We start from the raw sequence: 23,642 nt of genomic DNA, 5'->3' as shown, positions 1-23,642 counted from the left end.
CATTCACTCCAACCAACACGGCTCCAACTCCAAGTGCGTTGATTTTACAGCGCACATCCCGTGAATTTGCTTTGCCTTCACTCACTTCTTCATTGCTTGCGGTGGTAGTTTACCACAATTTATTTAAAATAGGGTGTTATTAACAATGGTTTTAATTGAATTCCTTTGCTTTCGAACTGCTAGTGAGCTGTTTCGTGCCTTTGGTAGCACCATCTTAAACTGGAAAGGTGAAAGGTAGAAAGTTGAAGGTGAAAGTTTAAGAGGAAACTTGTTCATTCAGAGGGTCGTGAGAGTCTGCATCGAAGTGCCAGCACAAGTGGTGCATGCCAGCCCAATTTCAATGTTTAAGGGAAGTTTGGATAGGTACATGGATGGTAGGGGAATGAGGGCTATGGTTCAGGTGTAGGTCAGTGGGAGTAGGCAGTTTAAATGGTTTAGCATAGACTAGATGGGCCAAAGGGCCTGTTTCTGTGCTGTACTTTTCTATGACTCTATAGGTCCTGGCAACATCCTCAATTCTCCTGTGCACACTTTCCAGCTGATGGCATCTCTCCTGTAGGAGGGTGACCAAAACTGCTTCACTACTGTAACAGGACTAGGAACCCAGACATTCAAACATCAAATTTGCCACTGACTTAGGAGATGCTAACAAGGATTTGTAAATAGGAAAGGTAGGCTGGTGATGGAGAAACTCAATTACAATGATCGTGGGAATCTTGAAGTTGGGTGTGGGCTGTGGGGGGAGTGGTTAGTGGTTGGTCTATGAGAGGGGTAATGTTGAAGGTTTAATAGGTGGAAGATCAGTCCTGTCAAATTTGCTAACATTCAGTGCTGGAAGAGAAATTGGTAATGAATGGAAGGTATGCTTCATGGGTAAGTTTAATGTGGGGAGGTAGTGGGATAAAATCTAGACTGAGATAAAATTCCATGATGGGCAGCAAGGACAATCTGGATATATGGATAGCAGTAACAGGATCGGTCCGAGTCAGCATGGATTTACGAAGGGGAAATCGTGCTTGACTAATCTTCTGGAATTTTTTGAGGATGTAACTATGAAAATGGACAAGGGAGAGCCAGTGGATGTAGTGTACCTGGACTTTCAGAAAGCCTTTGATAAAGTCTCACATAGGAGATTAGTGGGCAAAATTAGAGCACATGGTATTGGGGACAGAGTACTGACATGGATTGAAAATTGACTGGCTGACAGAAAACAAAGAGTAGCGATTAACGGGTCCCTTTCGGAATGGCAGGCCGTGACCAGTGTGGTACCGCAGGGTTCAGTGCTGGGACCGCAGCTGTTTACAATATATATTAATGATTTAGATGAGGGAATTAAAAGTAACATTAGCAAATTTGCCGATGACACAAAGCTGGGTGGCAGTGTGAAATGTGAGGAGGATGTTATGAGAATGCAGGGTGACTTGGACAGGCTGGGTGAGTGGGCAGATGCAGTTTAATGTGGATAAATGTGAGGTTATCCACTTTGGTGGTAAGAATGGGAAGGCTGATTGTTATCTAAATGGAGTCAAGTTAGGAAAAGGGGAAGTACAACGAGATGTAGGTGTTCTTGTACATCAGTCACTGAAAGCAAGCAAGTACAGCAGGCATTGAAGAAAGCTAATGGCATGTTGGCCTTCATAACAAGGGGAATTAAGTATAAGAGCAAAGAGGTCCTTCTGCAGTTGCACAGGGCCCTGGTAGACCACACCTGGAGTACTGTGTGCAGTTTTGGTCTCCAAATTTGAGGAAGGACATTTTTGCTATTGAGGGAGTGCAGCATAGGTTCACAAGGTTAATTCCCGGGATGGTGGGACTGACATATGTTGAAAGATTGGAGTGACTGGGCTTGTGTACTCTGGAATTTAGAAGGCTGAGAGGGGATCTTATTGAAACATGTAAGATTATTAAGGGATTGGACATGCTGGAGGCAGGAAGCATGTTCCTGCTGATGGGTGAGTCCAGAACCAGAGGCCACAGTTTAAGAATAAGGGGTAGGCCATTTAGAACGGAGTTGAGGAAAAACTTTTTCACCCAGAGAGTGGTGGATATATGGAATGCTCTGCCCCAGAAGGCTGTGGAAGCCAAATCTCTGGATGCTTTCAAGAAAGAGATGGATAGAGCTCTTAAAGATAGCGGAATCAAAGGTTATGGGGATAAGGCAGGAACTGGATACTGATTGTGGATGATCAGCCATGATCACAGTGAATGGCGGTGCTGGCTCGAAGGGCCGAATGGCCTACTCCTGCACCTATTATCTATTGTCTATTGACAAAGAGGAAGGAGAGAGACTGATGAATAGTCTGAAGCACAAGTCTCCATAGAGACAGGAGACTGATGAATAGTCTGACCCACAAGTCCCCACGAAGCCAGGAGACTGATGTCACTGGGATCAGAACGAAAAACAAGTTACTGGAGGAACTCAGTGGTTTGGCAGCATCTGTGAAGGTAAAGGGGTTACACACACAAAATGGTCCTGCCGAAGGGTTTCGGCCTGAAACATCAACTCTACTTTTTTCTGCCTGGCCTGCCGAGTTCCTCCATCATTTTGTGTTTATTCCTCAGATTTCCAGCATCTGCAGATTTTCTTGTCATGGTCCCCCTGGCAATTCCCCACCTTACTATTTACCTCAGGAATTGGGCCTCAATCCCCTCGTTTAATTTCCAATCATTCCCAGGTTCCACAAACTACACACACCTGCTTTCCATCAGAAAATGCAGGATAAAGACCCTGTGATCAGAACAAGGAGCTGCCAGTTTGTTGGTTGACTCTGGTGTGAGTAACCTTGTTTCATTGTTCTTAGGACTGTCAGTTCTAAGTCTACCATTGCTCCTGGATTCTCTCCAAACGCAAGAGTTTGGGTATAGACTCTCCTGGAAACAGATTCTACATTCACTACAGCAATAACAGTGGGATCAGCAACACAGTCCCCTCGAGAGCCATATGTACCCAAGCCCGAACCCTAGGCTGGGGACCCAGGGAGGTGCCGGGCCTTCCTGTTACAATGCTCTCTGGTCTTTGAACTGCAGCCATGTACCTACACTTCCGATAAATCCAAGATTGCGTACATCACGGGGCTGTTACGAGGGGGTGCCATGGCTTGGGAACCACAATATGGGATAACCGACCAGAGGTTTGTTCCTCCTTCCCCTCCTTTGTTGCTGAAATGAGGAAGGTCTTCGAACAACCCATTCGCGATAAGGAAGCCGCTAAACGCTTGCTGACTCTTTGTCAGAGTTCGCGAAGCGTAGCAAGGTATCCCATCGAGTTCCGGACCTTAGCCGCAGACTCAGGGTGGAATGACGAGGCCCTACAGGAGGTGTTTTGACAGGGTCTCTCGGACAAGGTCAAGGATGAACTGGCAGCGAGAGACGACCCGGACTGTCTGGACTCTCTGATCCAGAATACAGCAGCCAAAAGGGAGGGCTCACCAGTGAAAAGGGGGGCCTTGGTGAGCCGGACGATACTCCCTTCAACGCCCCCAGACTCGGATGCAGATCCCGGCTACCATGAATTACCGACTGTCCCTGTCCCTATCGAATTCGGTGGATTCCGGTGCTGAGGGCAACCTGCTGGACGAAGAGATAGCCAACCAGGCTGGAATTCCTTGCGAGCCGCTAACCATCCACCTGGAGGCCTGGGCTCTGGACGGAAAACTGCTGGCTCAGGTGACCCACTGTAAGCCCTGACATTGATCCTATCCGGCAACCATCGGGAGGAGGTACGATTCAGTCTCATTCATTCCCCTCAAGTCCCGGTAGTTCTAGGGTATCCATGGCTGACCTAACACAATCCCCACATCGACTGGTCTACTGGGAGGATAGCCAAATGGAGCCAGTCTTGCCATGCCAACCGTCTGAGGTCAGCCCCATCTCCCAGGGAAGCTACCACGACCCTTCCTGGCCCGGAGCCCTTCGATTTGTCCCGAGTCTTCACAGAATAGTGGGAAAAATGAGGACTGGAAGACCTTTAAAAACTTACAGAAAGAAACTAAGAAAGTCATTAGGAAAGAAAAGATGAATTATGAAAGGAAGTTGTTGATTAACATAAAAAAGGATACTAAGAGTTTTTAAATATATGAAGAGTAAAAGAGTGACAAGGGTAGATATGGGACCGATTGAAAATGATGCTGGAGTAATTATAATGGATAACAAAGAGATGGCGGAGGAATTGAATGAGTATTTTGCATCAGTCTTCACAGTGGAAGACATGAGCAATATACCTGATAGCCAGAGGTATCAGGGAATAGAATTAGGTACAGTCAAGATAACTAGAGAGAAAGTGCTTGGGAAGCTAAGTGGACTAAGAATAGATAAGTCTCCCGGCCCGGATGAAGTGCACCCAAGGGTTCTGAAGGAGGTGGCTTTGGAGATTTTGGAAGCATTGGAAATGATCTTCCAGGAATCAATAGACTCTGGCATGGTTCCAGAGGACTGGAAGGTCGCAAATGTAGTTCCGCTATTTAAGAAAGGAAGGAGGCAGCAAAAAGAAAATTACAGACCGATTAGTCTGACATCGGTGGTTGGAAAGATATTGGAGTCAGTCCTCAAGGACGAGGTTATGAAATACCTCGAGGTGCATGACAAGATAGGCCGAAGCCAGCATTGTTTCATGAAGGGAAGATCCTGCCTTACCAACTTATTGGAATTTTTTGAGGTAATCTCGAATAAGATTGACAAGGGAGAGGCTGTGGATGTTGTGTATTTGGATTTTCAAAAGGCCTTCGATAAGGTGCCGCATATGAGGCTGCTTAATAAGATGAGAGCCCATGGAATTATAGGAAAGATATTGGAATGGGTGGAGCATTGGCTGATAGGCAGAAAGCAAAGGGTGGGAATAAAGGGATCTTATTCTGATTGGTTGCTGGTTACTAGTGGCGTTCCGCAGGGGTCGGTGTTGGGGCCGCTTCTTCTTACGATGTATATCGATGATTTGGATTATGGATTAAATGGTTTTGTGGCCAAGTTTGCGGATGACACCAAGATAGGTGGAGGAGCAGGAAATGTTGAAGAAACGGAAAGGTTGCAGAGAGACTTAGTCAGTTTAGGAGAGTGGGCAAAGAAATGGCAGATGAGATACAATGTTGACAAATGTACGGTTGTACATTTCGGAAGAAGAAATAATCGGGCAGATTATTATTTAGAAGGGGAGAAAATTCATAAATCGGAAGTGCAAAGGGGCTTGGGGGTCCCTGTGCAGGATACCCTAAAGGTTAACCACCAAGTTGGATTGGCGGTAAGGAAAGCGAATGCTATGTTGGCATTCATTTACCAAGAGGAATTGTGTATAAGAGTAAGGAGGTGTTGATGAGGCTCTATGGGGCATTAGTGAGACCTCATTTGGAATACTGTGTGCAGTTTTGGGCCCCCTATCTTAGAAAGGATATACTGATGTTGGAGAGAGTTGAGAGGAGATTTACGAGGATGATTCCTGGAATGCAGGGGCTAACATATGACGAGCATCTGTCGGCTCTTGGATTGTATTCATTAGAGTATAGAAGAATGAGAGGGGATCTCATAGAAACGTTTCGAATGTTGAAAGGGTTGGACAGAGTAGATGTGGAAAGGTTGTTTCCCTTGGTGGATGAGTCCAGGACAAGAGGCCATAGTCTTAGAATTAGAGGGTACCCAGTTAAAACAGAGATGAGGAGAAATTTTTTTAGCCAGAGGGTCGTGGATTTGTGGAATTCGTTGCCACATGTGGCTGTGGAGGCCCGATCATTGAGGGTGTTTAAGGAGGAGATTGACAGATATCTAATTAGTCAGGGTATCAAGGGATATGGGGAAAAAGCTGGAAACTGGAACTAGATGGGTGAATAGTTTAGCTCATGGGGGAGCTGCAGAGCAGACTCGATGGGCCGAATGGCCTACTTCTGCTCCTTTGTCTTGTGATCTTGTGAATACCATGACCTGGGACATGTATTCAGTAAACAATCGGCCCTTTCCCTACCTCCGCACCACCCATATGATTGTGCCATCGACCTTATCCCCGGGGCCTCACTAGCCCTCAGTCGCCTTTTTTTAAAATACTTTATTTTCAAAATTTTCAAAGAACAAAACAATGAAATCAACGAAAACATACCAGCTCAGACATGTATAAAAAAGAAATAAGCAAAAAAAAAAGACATGACATCAGAGGGATGCCTATTATACAAAGTGCTCAAAAATACTAAACATTAAATCTCAATTGAGGGCCATGAGAAATCAGCTGGGGGGAATTTGCTCATCCGCCCCCGGTCTCAACTAGGTAAGCAAGAAATGGATCCCAGATAGCCGGAAATTTTTTAATTGAATTGGTTCTCGAGAACCTAAGTTTCTCCATCTGCATGACTGAGATCATATCAGCCATTCATCTCCGAAAGGAAGGGGGAGAAGGTGATTTCCTTTCCCTCAAGATAAGTCTTTTGGCAACAATCATCCCCAGCATCAGAGACTGTTGTATGGCTGCAGGGAAACAAATAGTAGATTGCGAGCAGCCAAATATGGCGAGACCAGCTTCCAAGGGGAAGGATCTTTTATAGGCCTTTGAGTACCAGTCGAATATTTTGAACCAAAATCCAGTCAGTAATGGGCAGAACCAAAAGGTGTGTGACAACATGGCCTCCGTCCCTTGGCATCTATCACACATTGGCGAGACAGAAGGGTAAATCCTGTGCAATCTATGTTTAGAGTAATGGAGACGGTGGACAACTTTAAACTGGATCAGTTGGTGCCTGCTGTTAACAGAGCAAGCCTGTATCATAGACAAACACTTATCCCAGGCAGCTTCAGATAATTCAATGCCCAACTCCTCTCTCCAGGCATCTCTAATCTTCACAGTAGACGCTACAGTGCAATTATCAAACAAACATACAAACAAGATGCCTGGAGTCAGGAGGGTTCTTTAAAATATCAAAAAACATATGTTTCCCTGGAAGGATTTCAAAATTACAAATCTTAGATTGAATGTAGTGTCTAATTTGCAAATAACGAAAAAAGTACGAATGAGGCAGCTCAAATTTCTCTTTCAGCGGACTAAATGTTGCAAACCGTCCCTTTATGTACAGGTCTTCAATAGAAACTTGACCCTTCTCCCTCCAAGCATGGTAGGTTTTATTTGACCATCAGGGTAGAAAGGAGTGATTCAAACAGATTGGTGTTTGTACAGAGGTCTCTTGTAAATTCAGAACGCTCCTAATCTGATTTGGAATTCCGATGGAATTTTTCAAAACAAAATTCAAACTTTTTGAAGTCCCAGGCCTCTCTAACTTGGAGAACAGCATGGCTGGCAAGGAGGAATTGACAACAGAGTTAGACTCCATACATAGCCACAAGGGAGCCCCAGGGGCTAGGTTATCTGGAGCCCCCCGTTGCCAAAACATTAAAGCCCTAGCATTGACAGCCCAATAATAGTGTCTAAATACAGGTAATCCCAGTCCTGTTTCAGACTTGGGCTTTTGTAAATGAATTTTTGAAATCCTGTGATTCTTATAATTCCAGATATAAGACAATATTATGGAGTCCAATTCTTTAAAGAAAGTTGATGTAAGAAAAATGTGGAGATTTTGACAAAGATTTAGAAATCTAGGAAGGGAAACCATTTTAATTGAATTTATACGACCATTGAGATGCTCTATTTGGGGCATGTATTGTTTCTTGAGCAGAAGGAAGATATAAAGTTGCTGCAGGCCCTTTTCGCGACAAGTAAGAAATCAATCACTAGAAAGTGGCTAAATCCAATACCACCTACATTAGAAGATTAGCACGAAATTATCTTGGAAATATTTAAAATGGAAAAGTTGACTTACTCACTGAGAATTCAAAAAGAAAAATTTTATCAAATCTGGAATAAATGGATTGAATATATAACCCCAATGCGAGCAGACTTTAGATGACTCTCCTAATGATTTATACTGCTCTTCTCATCAGCACAGTAATATTGCTAACGTAAGCACCCCTGGTCTAAATGTTTACTGTTTTTGTTTTCTTTTGGAAAATAGAGAATTAATACAAGTAAAGGAAAAGATTTGGGTAAGGGATAAAAAATGATAATTATGTAAATAAATACATAGGGATTGGATAATTATGTTTTGGGGCAGGAGCAAGTATGAACAAGTTAGGATATAAACACCTACAAATGGTTGTTACATAGGCTTACATACAACATTTTGGACCAGAAGAAATGATCCAGAAGAGATATATGGAAACTATTACTAATCCACTATTATTACTATTTTTCTTAACAATTAATACCATTACTTAGCCTAATAGATTAGAATTTCCATTGAACATAATTATCTATTTAAGTGTCTAATTTCTTTTCATATCATCTCAATGTGTACTTAAGAATGTATAAATAATTATAGTTTTATACATAGAAAAAAATGGAAAAGGTTACACATGTGAAAAAAGTACATGATACTTGTGAATTCCTTATCCAAATAAAAATAAAATTAAAAAAAAAGGAAATAAAAAAGAATTTATACGACCAATCATGGACAGAGGTAGGGTTTTCCAACTTTCTATATTCTGTTTAAGTTTTGAAATAAACTGCGCCAAGTTTAATTTGAATATTGATTTAGGATCTTTGGGGATTGTCAAGCTGAGATAAGTAAAGTGATCTTCAACTACTTTGAACGGGCACTTTCCAAAAAACCCCGCGTGTAGTCGTTAGACAGGTGCATAAATTCACTTTTTGTCCAGTTGATTGAGTATCCCGACAGTCTGCCAAAAGAGGTGATTAAATCTAGAAGAAGAGGGACTGACTTCTCTCAGTTTTGTAAGAAGAGTATCACATCGTCAGCATATAAACTAATAAGTGTTTCAATTCCTCCCACTTTCAAACCCAGAATGTTTTTATCTTTAGGGCAAGGGGCTGTACCGCGACGGCACAAAGGGCCGGCGAGAGAGCGCCCCCTGCTGGACTGAACCGTGTAGGGGAAACAGAGCTGAATTGTCACCATTAGTTATGACAGAGCACATTGGGCTGGCATATATCAGTTTTACCCAAGATACAAATGACTCGCCGAACCCAAACCTGTACAGTGACTCAAACATGTAAGGCCACTCAACCTGGTCAAAAGCCTTTTGTGCATCAAGAGATAAAATTGCTGCCCCATTAGCTTTCCCATGATCAGCATATATAGTATTAAGGAGGCATCTGACATTGGAAAAGGAGAACCTACCCAGGACAAATCCTGCCTGATCAGGATGAATGATAGATGACAAATGCTTATTTAGTCAATTAGCCAGCATTTTAGTAATTACCTTTCTATCGAAATTCTGGAGTGCAGTGGGCCTATATCTGGCTGGGTCTGTTTCTTCTTTACCTTTCTTTAAAATGAGGGAAATATTAGCCTTGTACAATGTCCTAGGCAAGGCTTTATCTCTCTTAGAGCAAGATATCATTCTGAGGAGAAGTGGGGCAAGGATATCACAGAATTTCTTATAAAATTCACAGCCAAATCCATCCAGCCCAGCAGCTTGCCGGACAGAACAATTGATACTAGAACGTACAATCATCACAGCGATATTTGATTCTGTGCTTCCCGCTTGCTGGATTACAAATCGATAGTAAATATTAAAAATTTAAATTATAAATCATAAATAGAAAATAGAAAAATGGAAAGTAAGGTAGTGCGAAAAAACCGAGAGGCCGGTCTGGATATTTGGAGGATACGGCCCAAATCCGGGTCAGGATCCGTTCAGCAGTCTTATCACAGTGGGAAAGAAGCTGTTCCCAAATCTGGCCGTATGAGTCTTCAAGTTCCTGAGCCTTCTCTCGGAGAGAAGAGGGACGAAAAGTGTATTGGCTGGGTGGGTCGTGTCCTTGATTATCTTGGCAGCACTGCTCCGACAGCGTGCGGTGTAAAGTGAGTCCAAGGACGGAAGATTGGTTTGTGTGATGTTCTGTGCCGTGTTCACGATCTTCTGCAGCTTCTTCCGGTCTTGGACAGGACAACTTCCATACCAGGTTGTGATGCACCCGAGAAGAATGCTTTCTACAGCGCATCTATAAAAATTAGTGAGGATTTTAGGGGACAGGCCAAATTTCTTTAGTTTTCTCAGGAAGTAAAGGCACTGGTGGGCCTTCTTGGCAGTGGACTCTGCTTGGTTGGACCAAGTCAGGTCAATTGTGATATTGACCCCGAGGAACTTAAAGCTTTTGACCTGTTCCACTTATGCACCACCGAGGTAAATTGGGTCGTGCGGTCCGCTACTCCTTCTGAAGTCAACAACCAATTCCTTCGTCTTGCTGATGTTGAGGGATAGGTTATTGTCTTCGCACCATGCCACCAAGTTCTTAATTTCCTCTCTGTACTCAAACTCATTATTACCCCAGATACGGCCTACAATTGTTGTGTCATCAGCAAACTTATATATTGAGTTTGATGGAAACTTGGCTACACAATCATGGGTGTACAGTGAGTACAGCAGGGGGCTGAGTACCCAGCCTTATGGGGCACCGGTGCTCAGAGTGATTGTAGAGGAGAGATTGTCCCCTATTTTTACAGCCTGGGTCCTGTCTGTGAGGAAGTTGAAGATCGAGCTGCAGATCTGAGTGCTAAGGCCCAGGTTCCGGAGCTTAGGAATCAGTTTATTTGGAATGATGATATTAAAGGCAGAGCTGTAGTCAATGAAAAGGAGCCTTATCTATGTGTCTTTTTTCTCCAGGTGTTCTAAGGAGAAATGTAGGGCGTTGCCGTTGCCCTGTTGATCCAGTAGGCGAATTGCAAAGCGTCAAGGTTGACCGTTAGGCTGTGGTTGATGTGTGCCATAACCAATCGCTCGAAGCACTTCATACCAATTGATGTCAGAGCCACAGGTCGATGGTCATTCAGGCATGCCACCTTGTTCTTCTTCGGCACTGGGATTATCGTTGCCTTCTTAAAACACGAGGGGATCTTAGACTGAAGCAAGGAGCAGTTGAAGATGTCAGCAAACACTCCAGCTAGCTCGCTTGGACAGTCCCGGAGAACCCATCCCGGGACGTCATCTGGGCCTGTCGCCTTCCCTGGATTTATCTTCAGGAAGGCCCTTCTGACGTCCTCCTCGGTGACGATGAATCTCGATGTCACCAGGTCCGGTTCATCCGGAGGGAGCGGGACGATCCTCTTCTGTTCGAATCTTGCGTAGAATACGTTAAGTTCGTCAGGAAGAGAAGTGCCACAGTTATTGATATTCCCAGCCTTTTCTTTGTGCCCAGTGATCTCACTTAGACCCTGCCATAGTCTATTGGCATGTCTCTGGTTAGCCTGGGCTTGGCGCCCTTAATGGCTTTCCGGAGTTCATTCCTGGATTCTGTGTAGCGACTGGTATCCCCAGACCTAAAAGCCACAGCTCTAGCCTTTAAAAGGGCCTTGACCTCATAATTCATCAAGGGTTTCCGGCTAGGGAATACCCGGATCGTCTTGCGAGACACACATTCCTTCCGTGCATTTCCAAATAAAGTCCGTGACAGCTGAGGCATACTCATCGAGGTTAGCTGCCGAGTCCTTGAATACTAACCAGTCCACCGATTCAAAGCAGTCACGGAGGACCTCATCCGTTTCCTCCGTTCAACGGGACACCACTTTTGACACCGTGACCTCCCGCTTCAGTTTCTGTTTGTAAGAGGGGAGGAGGAGTACGGCTTGATGGTCCGATTTTCGAAGTGAGGTCGTGGGACGGAATGGTAGGCATCCTCGACTGCTGTATAGCAGTGGTCAAGTATATTCTGGCCTCTAGTGGGGCAGGAGACATGTTGTTATCACTTTGGCAGTTCCTTTCTGAGGTTGGCCTGGTTAAAGTCCTCGGCTGTAATGAGCAAAGCCTCCGGATACCTGGTCTCAAGTTCACTGATGTTGGCATACAGTATGTTCAGAGCACACTCCACGTCCGCCTGCGGAGGAAATGTAGACCGCTGTCAGTATGACCGAGGTGAATTCCTGTGGCAGATAGTAGGGACGACACTTCACCGACAGGTGTTCCAGGTCCGGGCTGCAGGAGCTTGTCAGTGCCGCTGTGTCCGAGCACCACGCAGTGTTGATCAGTAGGCAGACACCACCTCCCCTCGCCTTGCCCGAAGACGCCGCGCGGTCCATCTGATGGATCGAGAATCTCTCCGGTCGGATGGCACAGTCGGGGGTGGCAGGGGAGAGCTGGGTCTCGGTGAAACAGAATACACAGCAGTTCTTCATCTCCCTGCAGTAGGTAAGTCTCCCTTTAAGATCGTCCACCTTGTTCTCTATGGCTTCAACATTTGCTAGCAGGATGGTGGGCATAGGGACCCTGAAGCCCCTCAGCTTCAATCTGGCCAGCAGCCCAGCTCTTTTCCCACGCTTCCTCGGTAAATAGTGCATCTTTCCAGGTTTCCATCGATGCAGTATGTTGTTGTCAGCTCTTTGAGGTTGGTGGACGCGTCCCGCGGGGATCGATCGGCGGAACTTAATGGCAGAAGTTATTTCTTCCAATGTGAAGTCAGAATCTAAGTCCTCCCTAGCAGCGTCACTAAATTTCGGCATTACAGAGAATCAAAGACGTCATAGAGTAGCATTGCATTTAGAGGTGTAGAGTTCACTGTAAAATTCTTTAAAACAGTCATTTATCTCCCTGGGGTTAGTTAACAGGGTACCCGCCCTCGATCTAATGCAAAGAATTGACCTTAGGGCCTGGGGTCCCCCGAGCTGCCACACCAGGAGCCCCTCAGGCTTGTCACCCATTTCGAAATGCTTTTGTCTTAATTTTAAGAGGAGGTTATTTATTTGACTACCCAAGATACAATTGTACTCACATTTAAGCTTCATGATTTTATTATAATCTTCAGAGGATTTCAAAGCCTGGTATGTCGCTTCGAGGGTTGGGAGAGTATTCTCAATCTCTAATAATCGCCCTTCTCTCTCCCTCTTAGCAGCGGATTCATATGAAATTATATACCCATGAATTACAACTTTTAATGTCTCGCAGAGTGTGGAATCTGACACCTCGCTGTTATTGTTAATTTCTATAAAATCTTTTAATCTGGTGGTGATATATTCTATAAATTTCTTATCTGCGAGTAGGGAGCAGTTAAAACGCCAGGAGTAGATTCGTTTGGAAAAGGAGAGATTTCGGGACATTGTGAAGGGTCTATGGTCAGAAATTAATCTATTATGATATTTTGTATTGGTAACATGAGATATTAAATGAGCATCAACCAAAAAATAGTCTATTCTACTATAAGATTTGTGAACGTGAGAATAATAAGAATAATCCTTGTCGCAGGGATGTTGAACTCGCTAAATATCTACTAAATTCCTAGATCTAATCAAATTATTTCGGACCTGCACTGACATGATATTTGAGGGCAGGCGGGAGGACAATCTATCTAAATATGGATTCAGGTAGCAATTCAAGTCACCGCCGATTATTATATTTGAATTACTGGCATCTGGAAGTAAATCAAAAACTTTCCTAAAAAAATTTGGCTCGTCTGTGTTTGGACCATAAATATTAAGGAAGGTTAGTGGAAACGAATTAATGGTGCCAGAGATCATAATAAACCTGCCGAGAGGATCTGTGGTCATGGAAGTGAGTTGAAATGGAATATTTTTCCTAAAGAGGATAGCCACACCACGGGTGTGAGAAGTAAATGGTGACTGATAAACCTGTGATATCCAGCTAGACCTCAATCTGCATTGCTCAGTTACTTTGATGCGGGTTTCCTGTAGAAGAATCACATCTGCAGTTAGAGATTTGAGTTGTCTAAGAACTTTATCCCTCTTAACAACATGACCAAGGCCCTTAACATTCCACGAGACTATTGTAATATCTTTACCCCCCCAGCTGCGTCCTACCGCAGGGCCTCTGCATATGAGAATAAAAAAGAGATTAATAGAATTGAGCACTAACACAGTAAACAATGCAAAATAACTGGCAGCCTCATAAGAACACAACATACACCAAAAAAACATGTCTGAGCCATAAACAAAAACAACACACACCCTAACCCGCCCCCACTTCGTGTCTCCCTGAACCAGACACATAGTTCCCCTTTTCCATCCCAAAAGGAGCTGCTGGGCAGGTAACTAGCATTACACAATTATCACAAACCCCCTCTCCCAGAAAATTTATAACACAAACTATATAATAAATTAAATAAATGCTATTAGGGCTGGGAAGAGTTATCCAATGTCCACACCTGAAACTGAACATCCATGACACTGACTCAAAACCCTTATAATAACAAAAATATTTAGAACATTCTCTGCAATTAAATCCCAGTGCGGCATATAGCATTGCAAAGCTCCATATAACAAGCAAGTCCCTCCCCTTATCCCAACATGGAAACCGGCACAAATATAAGCTGAATAAACAGTGTCCATATATCTACTCCCTTTTTCATGCATTATTCCTTTCCAAGAATTGTGCTGCTTCTATCGGGTCATCATATACTTTATACGCTCTTCCATCTTGATGATAAATATACAGCCTAGCCAGATACCGCAGATGTGCTTGATTCCTCCATCACGCAGAGTTTGCAGTACATCATGAAAGGCACAATGTTGAGTCATCACCTCTTTAGTATAGTCCGGGAAGATCAAGACCTTATTTCCCTTGTACTCCACGGGTTGTAGTCTGCTGCGGTGCAGGATCAGCTCTTTCACTTGAAAGTGATGGATACGTGCCAAGATGATGCGCGGTTTAGCGCCGGCAGCCGGCTTCAGATGGAGAGAGCAATGCACGCGATCGACTTTAACCAGATACAGGAAATACTGTTCCCCGAGCAACTTGGGAATCTGTCTGGAAACAAATTCATCCTCCTTGCCCTCTTGTATCCCTACAATCTTAATATTATGTCTCTGGGGATGAGCCTCTAGGTCATGCACTTTAGCTTCAAGCTGGCTATTTTGTCTCATTAGCTCTGAGTACTTAGCTTCAAGCTCTTGCACGCGAGCTTCAAGGTCACTGGTGGTTAGTTCTTGATTAGCCACATGGGCTTGTAAGTCAGCCTGGGAGGCCACAAGCGCCTCAAACTTGGTCTCAAAATCATCAAAGCGGTCGTTAATGCCGCGCAGAACTGGCTCAGAAATCTCCTGACCCAATTCCTTGCACGTGGCGTAAGTTTTATCCGGCTGTATCTCAGGCACGGAGACGTTCTTTACTGACCCATTGTTGACACAAACTTCGGTAGTTTGGCAGTCGACAGTTTATTTGCCTTCGGCATTGTCAAACTTTTCCAGGCACTTAGTTTAGACATACACTGTTGGCCTATGAATGAATAAAACCCGGTATAATAGTAACTTTATCGAGACCTCGGAGAGGAGCACTGACCAGACACGTCTAATTCATACACATGTGCACTAGCGCCCCTTCCAGTTGCCTTTTTAACCTATCCCGACCGGCGAGAGAGGCCATGAAGAAGTATATTAGCGAGTCCCTCGTGTGCGCATTATCAGACCTTCATCTTCCCTGGTAGGCGATGGTTTCTTCTTTGTAGAAAAAGGGACGTGCTGCTTCGTTCTTGTATTGATTACAGAGGCCAAAACAGTAGAACAATTAAGAATAAGTACCCTCTACCCCTCATTAGTTTGGCTTTTGAACCACTGCATGGAGCCACCATCTTCTCAAAGCTGGACCTTCGTAACACCTACCATCTAGTCAGGATGAGGGAGGGGGACGAGTGGAAGACGGCCTTTAATACACCTCTGGGCCACTTCGAATATTTGGTCATGCCGTTTGGCCTCACCAATGCTCACGCCATTTTCAAGCCCTAATCAGTGACATACTGAGGGATTTTATTAATGGGTTCGTATTTGTTTACCTCGATGATATCCTGATATTTTCTAGCATCCCCCAAGAACACGTTCGCCATGTCCGTCAAGTCCTCCAGAGACTGTGGGAAAACCAGTTATTTGTGAAGGCGGAGAAATGTGAGTTCCACGATCCTTCGGTCAGCTTCCTGGGTTATATCATTGAGAGTGGGCGGGTGAGAGCAGATCCCGAGAAGATCTGGGCAGTGGAAGAATGGCCTAGGCCCACGACCCACAAACAACTTCAACGATTCCTGGGGTTTGCAAACTTCTACCGCCGATTTATCAGAGACTACAGTCGAGTGGCGGCCCCCCTTACCCGGCTTTCCTTGCCTACTTCCTGCTTCTGCTGGGACTCCGAAGCTGACTCGGTGTTCACCGACCTGAAGAGGCGTTTCACCACCGCTCCCATCCTGGTCCATCCGGACCCAGCCCGTCAATTCATTGTTGAGGTGGATGCCTCTGACTCCGGGATAGGAGTGGTCCTGTCCCAACGATCAAGTTCAGATGAAAAGCTTCACCCCTGCACCTTCTATTCTCGCCGACGGTCCGCCGCCAAGCGGAATTACGACCTGGGGAATCGGGAACTCCTGACGGTCAAACCAGCATCGGAAGAATGGAGGCACTGGCAGGAAGGGGCAGAACAACTGTTTGTGGTGTGGACTGATCATAAAAACTTGGGGGATATTCAGACTGCCGAACGTTTGAACTCTTGCCAGACCCGTTGGGCATTATTTTTTGGATGGTTCAAGTTTTCCCTCACATACCGTCCAGGGTCCAAGAACGGGAAGCTGGACGCGCTCTCCCACCAATACGACTCCAAGGCGGACACTTCCAGCGCAGGGACTATCCTCCCATCATCCTGCGTGGTTGCAACCCTCACTTGGGAGATCGAGTCCAAGGTAAAAGAAGCCCGATTGGACGACCCCGACCCAGGCAATGGACCTGGTGATCGCCTATATGTGCCTGTTTCTGTCAGGTCTCAGGTTCTCCAGTGGGGGCACACATCTCGGTTCGCCTGCCACCCCAGGAGTGATCAGACCCTAGCGCTCCTGATAAAACACTTGGTGGCCGTCCATGGAGGCGGACACCCATTCCTGTGTCTCGGCACGCTCCATCTGTGCCCAGGGAAAAGCCTCTCATCGGCCACCTGCAGGTTTACTTCATCCTCTACCTGTCCCTGGTTGCACATCACCCTAGACTTCATCACCAGTCTACCCACTTCCAGCGGAAACACCACTGTCCTCACTTCTCCTAGGCGGTGCACTTTGTAGCCCTCCCTAAACTCCCTTCCTCTCAAGAAACTGCAGATCTTCTCGTCCGTCACGTCTTCCGCCTCCACGGAATCCCCGCGGACATCGTCTCCGATCGAGGTCCCCAGTTCGTCTCGCAGGTATGGAAGGCATTCTGTCAAGCCTTAGTTGCATCGATCAGCCTGTCATCCGGCTTCCACCCCCAGACAAACGGGCAGACGGAACGGGTCAACCAAGACCTGGAGGCGATGCTAAATTGTGTAACAGCAAACAACCCGTCGACCTGGAGCGACCACCTCCCGTGGGTTGAGTACACCCACAACCCTCTGGTGAGCTCTGATGTTAGAAGGTCTCCATTCGAGTGCTCCATGGGCTACCAACCCCCGCTGTTCCCTGTGCAAGAAGAGGAGATTGTGGTACCGTTGGTTCAGGACCATATCGATCGGCGCCTTAAGATTTGGGAGGAGACAAACATGCCCTACTTAGATCAGCAAATCGCAATAAAAAGACAGCTGACTGACACCGGACTCTGGCGCAGGAGTATCAACCTGGGCCGATGGTGTGGCTTTCATGCAAGGATATCCCGCTCAAGAACAAGCAGAGGAAACTCGCCCCTGGCTTCCTGGGACCATTCAAGGTTGAAAGTGTTATCAATCCCGCAGCGGTCAGTGTAAAACTGCCAAGATCTATGTGCATCCACCCGACTTTTCATGTTTCCCAGTTAAAGCCAGTTTCCATCAGCCCCTTGTGTCCCCCAGCTGAGACTCCCCCACCTGCCCGTATCATCGACAACCATCCAGCATACACCGTCCAATGACTACTGGATGTGCGCAGTCAGGGTAGGGGTTTCCAACACCTGGTAGACTGGGAAGGGTACGGACCAGAAGAGTGTTCCTGGATCCCCCGCTTCTTCATCCGAGACCCTTCCCTCATCCAAGACTTTCATCGGGACCATCCAGACAGGCCTGGAGGATCGCCTGGAGGCTCCCGTTGAGGGAGGGGTACAGTCATGGTCCTTCTGGCAATCCCCCATCTTGCTATTTACCAAGGAAATGGGCCTCCCCTCGTTTCATTTCCAATCATCCCCAGGTTCCACTAACTACACACAACTGCTTTCCATCAGGAAATGCAGGATAAAGACCCTGTGATCACAACAAGGAGCTGCCAGTCTGTTGGTTGACTCTGGTGTGAGTAAACTTGTTTCATGGTTCTTAGGACCGTCTGTTCTAAGTCTAGTATCGCTCCTGGATTCTCTCCAAACCCAAGACTTCGGGAAAAGACTCTCCTGGAAACTCGCTATGGCAGTAATACCTTCCGTGTTCTGCACTTGGACTCGTGTAACATTTCTCTTGTCTGAGGTAAAGGGGTTGTCAATATTTCAGGTTGAGCCCTGATACAGCTTGTTTTATTTTTACACAAGCATTCACTGTTCGGTTCATATTATTGAAAAACATCAAAGTGATGATCTGGAGGACAACTTTGGATTCTAGTTCATCTTCAAACAGTTCAGTGGGCAAGAGCTGAATCTTTTTGTGATTAGTTAAACCAATTTATCAGACAGGGTGTTCAGGCCTGTTAATCTTGAGGGTATGGTGATGGAAGTTGTGAGAAAGGGCAGTGTCTCAGGTGAATGAGTTATAGTTACAATGGGGAAAAGGGATCTGGTGATATGAAGAGGGTTTGATTCAACACCTCAGTAATTCCTGAGATGTGGACGATAAGCTTGGGAATGTGAAAGAGCATTTGTGAGGAAATTGAGAGAAATTCTTTTTCAGTCATGTGGGGTCTGAAGAAGGTGAGAATTTAGGTGGTGGGAGTAAAATAAGAAACCAGCTCCCCACACCGCCCCACCTTTCTTGAGAGCAATTGGAAATGAACAAAAACCACTACAAGAGAGGTGGCCTTGGATCTTGTGCACTGCTCACCACTGGATGTCCTGGACAACCTCTCCCCTTATCTGTATTAAATATCCCAGCATTTGGACAGTTCAGCCTGTACCCTTGAGCTGTTTAGTTTCAATGTTGGAATAAGCCACTGCCTGATGCTGTGAGCAGCTGTTCCAGTCCTCGGCATCAGAACAGAATTCACAGTCAAACAGTGTAACCTCAGTGTTACAGCTGGGGTTGGTTAACACTGGCAACTTGATGTCAGTCTCAGCCCTTGAGATCATGAGGGAATACAGCAGAGAATATCGACAGTGGGCTGGTACCTTATCTGCTGGACATGTCCAGAGGGAAGCTGCAGTGTATCTGTCTCCACATGCACAGTCAGTAGCTGAGGGTTTATCTAAGTTATCAAATGTAAAACAAATCCTGGTAGCAGCCACAAACTGTGTTTTGTGTCTCTCTGAGCTCCCCATTTGCTGCAGTGGTGAGTGAACTCCTGAACCTCCTTCAATCCAAAGCTCTGACATCTGATTCATTTCAGAGTTGTTTGGATTGCCTGATGTTTAAGACATGCAATATCATCACCAATCGAAACAACCCTGAGTCAAGCTCTGTTACCTGGGACATTTGTCCATTGATGCATGTGTTAAATTAGTCATATTGTTTGGATATCAAATGTTGTAAATTTCTTTTTATTTTTGAAAAGGTTCTCAGATTATCACAATTTGGGAGAGGGTCAAAGCTGTCTGTGATATTGTCCTCATCAATTGTTTCGTCATTGCCTGGATCGTCAGTGCTACAATTTTTGGTATGTGGTCAGATAAATTCATATGAAAATGATGAACTCAGTTCTCTGCAGGGTGGTTGGAATGCATTGAGTATCTCAGTCAGTACATTGTAAGATGCTTTATCAGGACCACCAGCATCTGCAGTCCTCAGCCCCACAACTGGGTGCAGGGAAACCTGCTGGAGATTCAGACAGTAATGGCCAAACATCAACAGTTCAGAACCACCAGAAACACAGCACAGGTTAGTTGAACACATGCAGGTCAGATAAATCACTGGAGGGCACATAGGTAAACTGGACTGAGTGATGGAACTTGGGTGATTCAGTGACTTTCCAGTGAAATTGTTGTGGATGTCAGGAGAGTCAAACCATGGACCATGTGGGATGGCCAGCTGCAGTGTAGTGCACTCCTGAAGGTGTGGCCATTGGAACTCCAGAAGATGCAGCCAGTGCAGAATATTGACAGCAAGAGACCAGGATAGATTAGACTGCAGGGAATAATTCAGGTCTGGAATAACAGGTCAGCATGTTGTCATCCCACATCGGAGGCCAGGCAGAGTCAGTTGGTTCAGTCACGTAGACAAAGTTAGCAAGCCTGGCCAGAGGTTGTTACGTTTCCTGCCCTGTGGAGATAAGTGGAATAGTTTGGTTCTTTGTATCAATAGGCAGCTGTTATGGTCATTTACCTGATGAATTGTTACAGGTTTACTCATTTGAATTTGTTTTTAATTGCAGGCCTTTCCACCACGGGAATTGTCAGTATCGTCTTGTCAATCGTACTGCCAATTGCATTCATTTCAATTTGGATGTGTCGGTACATTAAAGTGCTTTTGGGCGCAGGTATCTGTCATTGTATTTTCACACTTGTGTATCAACTCCAGTCACATCTCAAAGTAATTTTAGACTCATTTTAATAAAAAGATAGAAAAGAAAAGAAGCTGAATAATCCTCACCTCCATCAACCCCTCTGGAATCCTGTGTCCTGTGGGATGAAATTGTCTGACCTTTTTCCCAGGTATGAAATTCTGATTTACAGTGTCACCACAGCTGGAATGATTCTGGAGTCACCTCTGATCTGACTCCAGAGGGTCTTTAGAAAAAGTAGTCTCGAGAGGAACGTGTCTCAGCTCACTGGTGTTTGATGCATGGTGTTGTCAAATTTCAGCATCATATTAGGTTGGTGTAAAGGATCCCAATGATGGTGAGGTGAGTGAGTGAGTGTTAGGGGCCTTTCTCATCCTTGATACAGTTGGGTGTGGGAAGGCCTCTCCTTCAGGCTGTTAATAATCTTGCTTGGATATTTAATTAAATATTCTCATTTCAGACTGATACAGCTAAAAAGCACAACTACTTCCAAGGTCAGTACAGTCAACAAAGATGTCTTAATGCATTTAAACTAACTGTCGCTGCTTAAAATTGACAGAAACAACTCTGATTGTGATGGAAGCACCCACAGAGGAAGCGTGGCTGTAGATCGGGGTTACAAGTGCGTTTAAGAAAACAGGGTTTTAAACTCTCGATACCGATGATCTTGCTGGTGAACCTGCAGTCTCTGGTGAACAAAATTGATGATCTCAGAGCCAGGGTGCTGAATCAGAGGGACATTAGGACCACGTGTGTCCTTTGTTTCACGGAATCCTGGTTAACCCCTTCTGTACTGGATGCAGCGATTCAGATTGACGGGTTTACTATACACCATCAGGATAGATCTATAATGTCTCTCAAAAGCAGAGGTGGAGGAGTATGCCTCATGATCAACTCCTCTTGGTGCACAAATGTATCAGTGCTGTCCCAGTTCTGCTCATCAGACCTGGAATATCCAGCAGTTAAGTGTCGTCCTTTTTACCTACCACAAATCATCTCCAGAATCATTTTGGTAGCAGTATACATTCCACCTCAGGCCAATGTCAGTCAGTCTTTAGATGATCTGAGCAATGGGATCAACATGCACAAAACAGCTCATCCTAATGCCTTCACCATTGTTTTGGGAGATTTTAACCAGACCAGTCTGAAAAAATCACTAAGCAATTACCATCAACAGATCACTTGCAATACCAGAGGAAACAACACACTGGACCATTGCTACACCACCATCAAGAATGCCTACCATGCTATTCCATGCCCTCACTTCGGGAAGTCTGATCACCTGGCTGTACTTCTACTCCCTGAGTACAGGCAGAGACTGAAGACTGCAGCACCAGCAGTGAGGACCAAGAAGGTTTGGACAAGAGAAGCACAGGAGTGCCTACAGGACTGCTTTGAATCGGTGGACTGGACTGTATTCAGGGATTCATCTTTGAACCTGGATGAGTTTGCTGCAGTTGTTACTGACTTCATTAAAACCCGTGTGGATGAGTGTGTTCGTACAGAGACTTCCTGCACATTCTCAAACCAAAAGCCATGGATGAACCAGGAGGTACGTCGTCTGCTGAAGGCTAGATTTGTGGCATTCAAGACTGGCAATCCAGACCTGTACCAGAAAACCAGGTATGATTTGCAGAGGGTTATTTCAAGGGTGAAGAGACAATTTCGAACAAGGTTGGAAGGGACATTGGATGCATGACGTCTCTGGCAGGGTTTGCAAGATATTACTTCCTACAAAGTGAAACCCAATAGTATGTGTGGTAAACCATGTATATATGTTGTGACGGGATTAACTGTCTGGACACGCCCTCTGCTGACAGCCTCTGTGGCTCCTCCCACAGATTCCTGTATAAAGGTGTTCGCCTTGCTCCTCCCCCTCAGTCCGGGGGCAGGCACTCATCATGGAGGTCCTGTTTTACAGCTAATAAAAGCCTTTTGGTATTTCTCAGTCTTTGGAGTCATTGAAGGTGCTTCAATTTTATTAGCTGTATATTTGAAAGCATGGAACACAGTCTGAGACCGGAAAAATTAGATCTCGATCCGCAGACACCAGAAGCTGGAAATGCTTTCGAACTCTGGCTGGCCTGCTTCGAAGCGTACCTGGAGGAGATTAAAGCGACCGACCCCGTAGCGAAGTGCAGAGTTCTACTCTCCAGGGTCAGTCCACGGGTCTATTCGCTGATCAGAGACCAGTCGAACTACGATGGCGCTCTGAGCGCCCTCAAAAACCAATACCTGTGGCCGATAAACAGCGTCCATGCTCGGCACCGCTTAGCCACTCGGCAACAATGCCCCGGGGAATCGAGTGCTGAGTTCGTCCAGGCGTTACAGACGCTCGTGCGGGCCTGCAATTGCGAGGAGCTGACGCGGCGGAGCATGTAGACCTCCTAGTGAGACGCCTTCGTCACGGGGACCAGGTCAGTGTATGTGCGCCAGCGGCTGTTAGAAAAAGCCGATCTTACCTTAGGTTCAGCGATCGAACTGGCCGACATACTCGAGGCCGCTCTGCATAACTCTGAGGCCCTCCAGGCACGCAATCCTCCGATGAGCTCGTGGGCCCCGCAGACCCCGCAATCCCCTGGCGAATCGACCTCGGCTGCCGCCAGTCCCAAGTCCCCGCAGCCCACCGGTGAATCGACCTCGGCTGCCGCCAGTAGTGAGTCCGCAAAGTGCTACTTCTGCGGACTGGAGAAGCACCCCCAGAAACGCTGCCTGGCCCGAGATGCTACCTGCTCCAGCTGTGGAAAGAAGGGCCACTTCGCGAAGGAGTGTAGGTCCAAACCGCGAGCGGGATCGAGCAGCGCCGCGTGCGAAACATGGGGGTCACCATCTGCCCTGCTGCCATCTTCCCTGCATGCCGCCACCACGTGCGAGACATGGGAGCGGCCATCTTGGTCAGCACCACCTCCCACCGCCTACGACCAACGGGTGCTCATGGGGCACCCCACCGCGCTGAACCAAGACAGCGACCCAAACCTGGCTTCCGTGACCCTCGACCAAAGCGCTCCCCACCAGCTCGCCAGGTCAATGATGGACATCCTGGTGGAGGGGCACAGGACAAGATACCTGTTTGATACAGGCAGCACGGAGAGTTTTATCCACCTGG

The 23,642-nt window shown here is 45.9% G+C and overlaps 1 protein-coding gene across 1 annotated transcript in view; it reads left to right on the top strand.

The window, feature by feature from the left end:
- Positions 1 to 23,642, top strand: part of LOC140198139 (uncharacterized) — a 153,258-nt gene that overhangs the window by 38,896 nt on the left and 90,720 nt on the right. The window contains exons 9-10 of the mRNA XM_072259099.1: positions 19,592 to 19,693; positions 20,408 to 20,512. Of these exons, the coding sequence (XP_072115200.1) occupies positions 19,592 to 19,693; positions 20,408 to 20,512 (207 nt within the window). The remainder of the gene's footprint in view (positions 1 to 19,591; positions 19,694 to 20,407; positions 20,513 to 23,642) is intronic.

Source organism: Mobula birostris, chromosome 5 (genome assembly GCF_030028105.1).
Source record: "Mobula birostris isolate sMobBir1 chromosome 5, sMobBir1.hap1, whole genome shotgun sequence".
NCBI lineage: Eukaryota > Metazoa > Chordata > Chondrichthyes > Myliobatiformes > Myliobatidae > Mobula > Mobula birostris.
The sequence above is the reverse complement of the archived record's forward strand: the minus strand, read 5'-3'. Positions and strand labels throughout refer to the sequence as shown.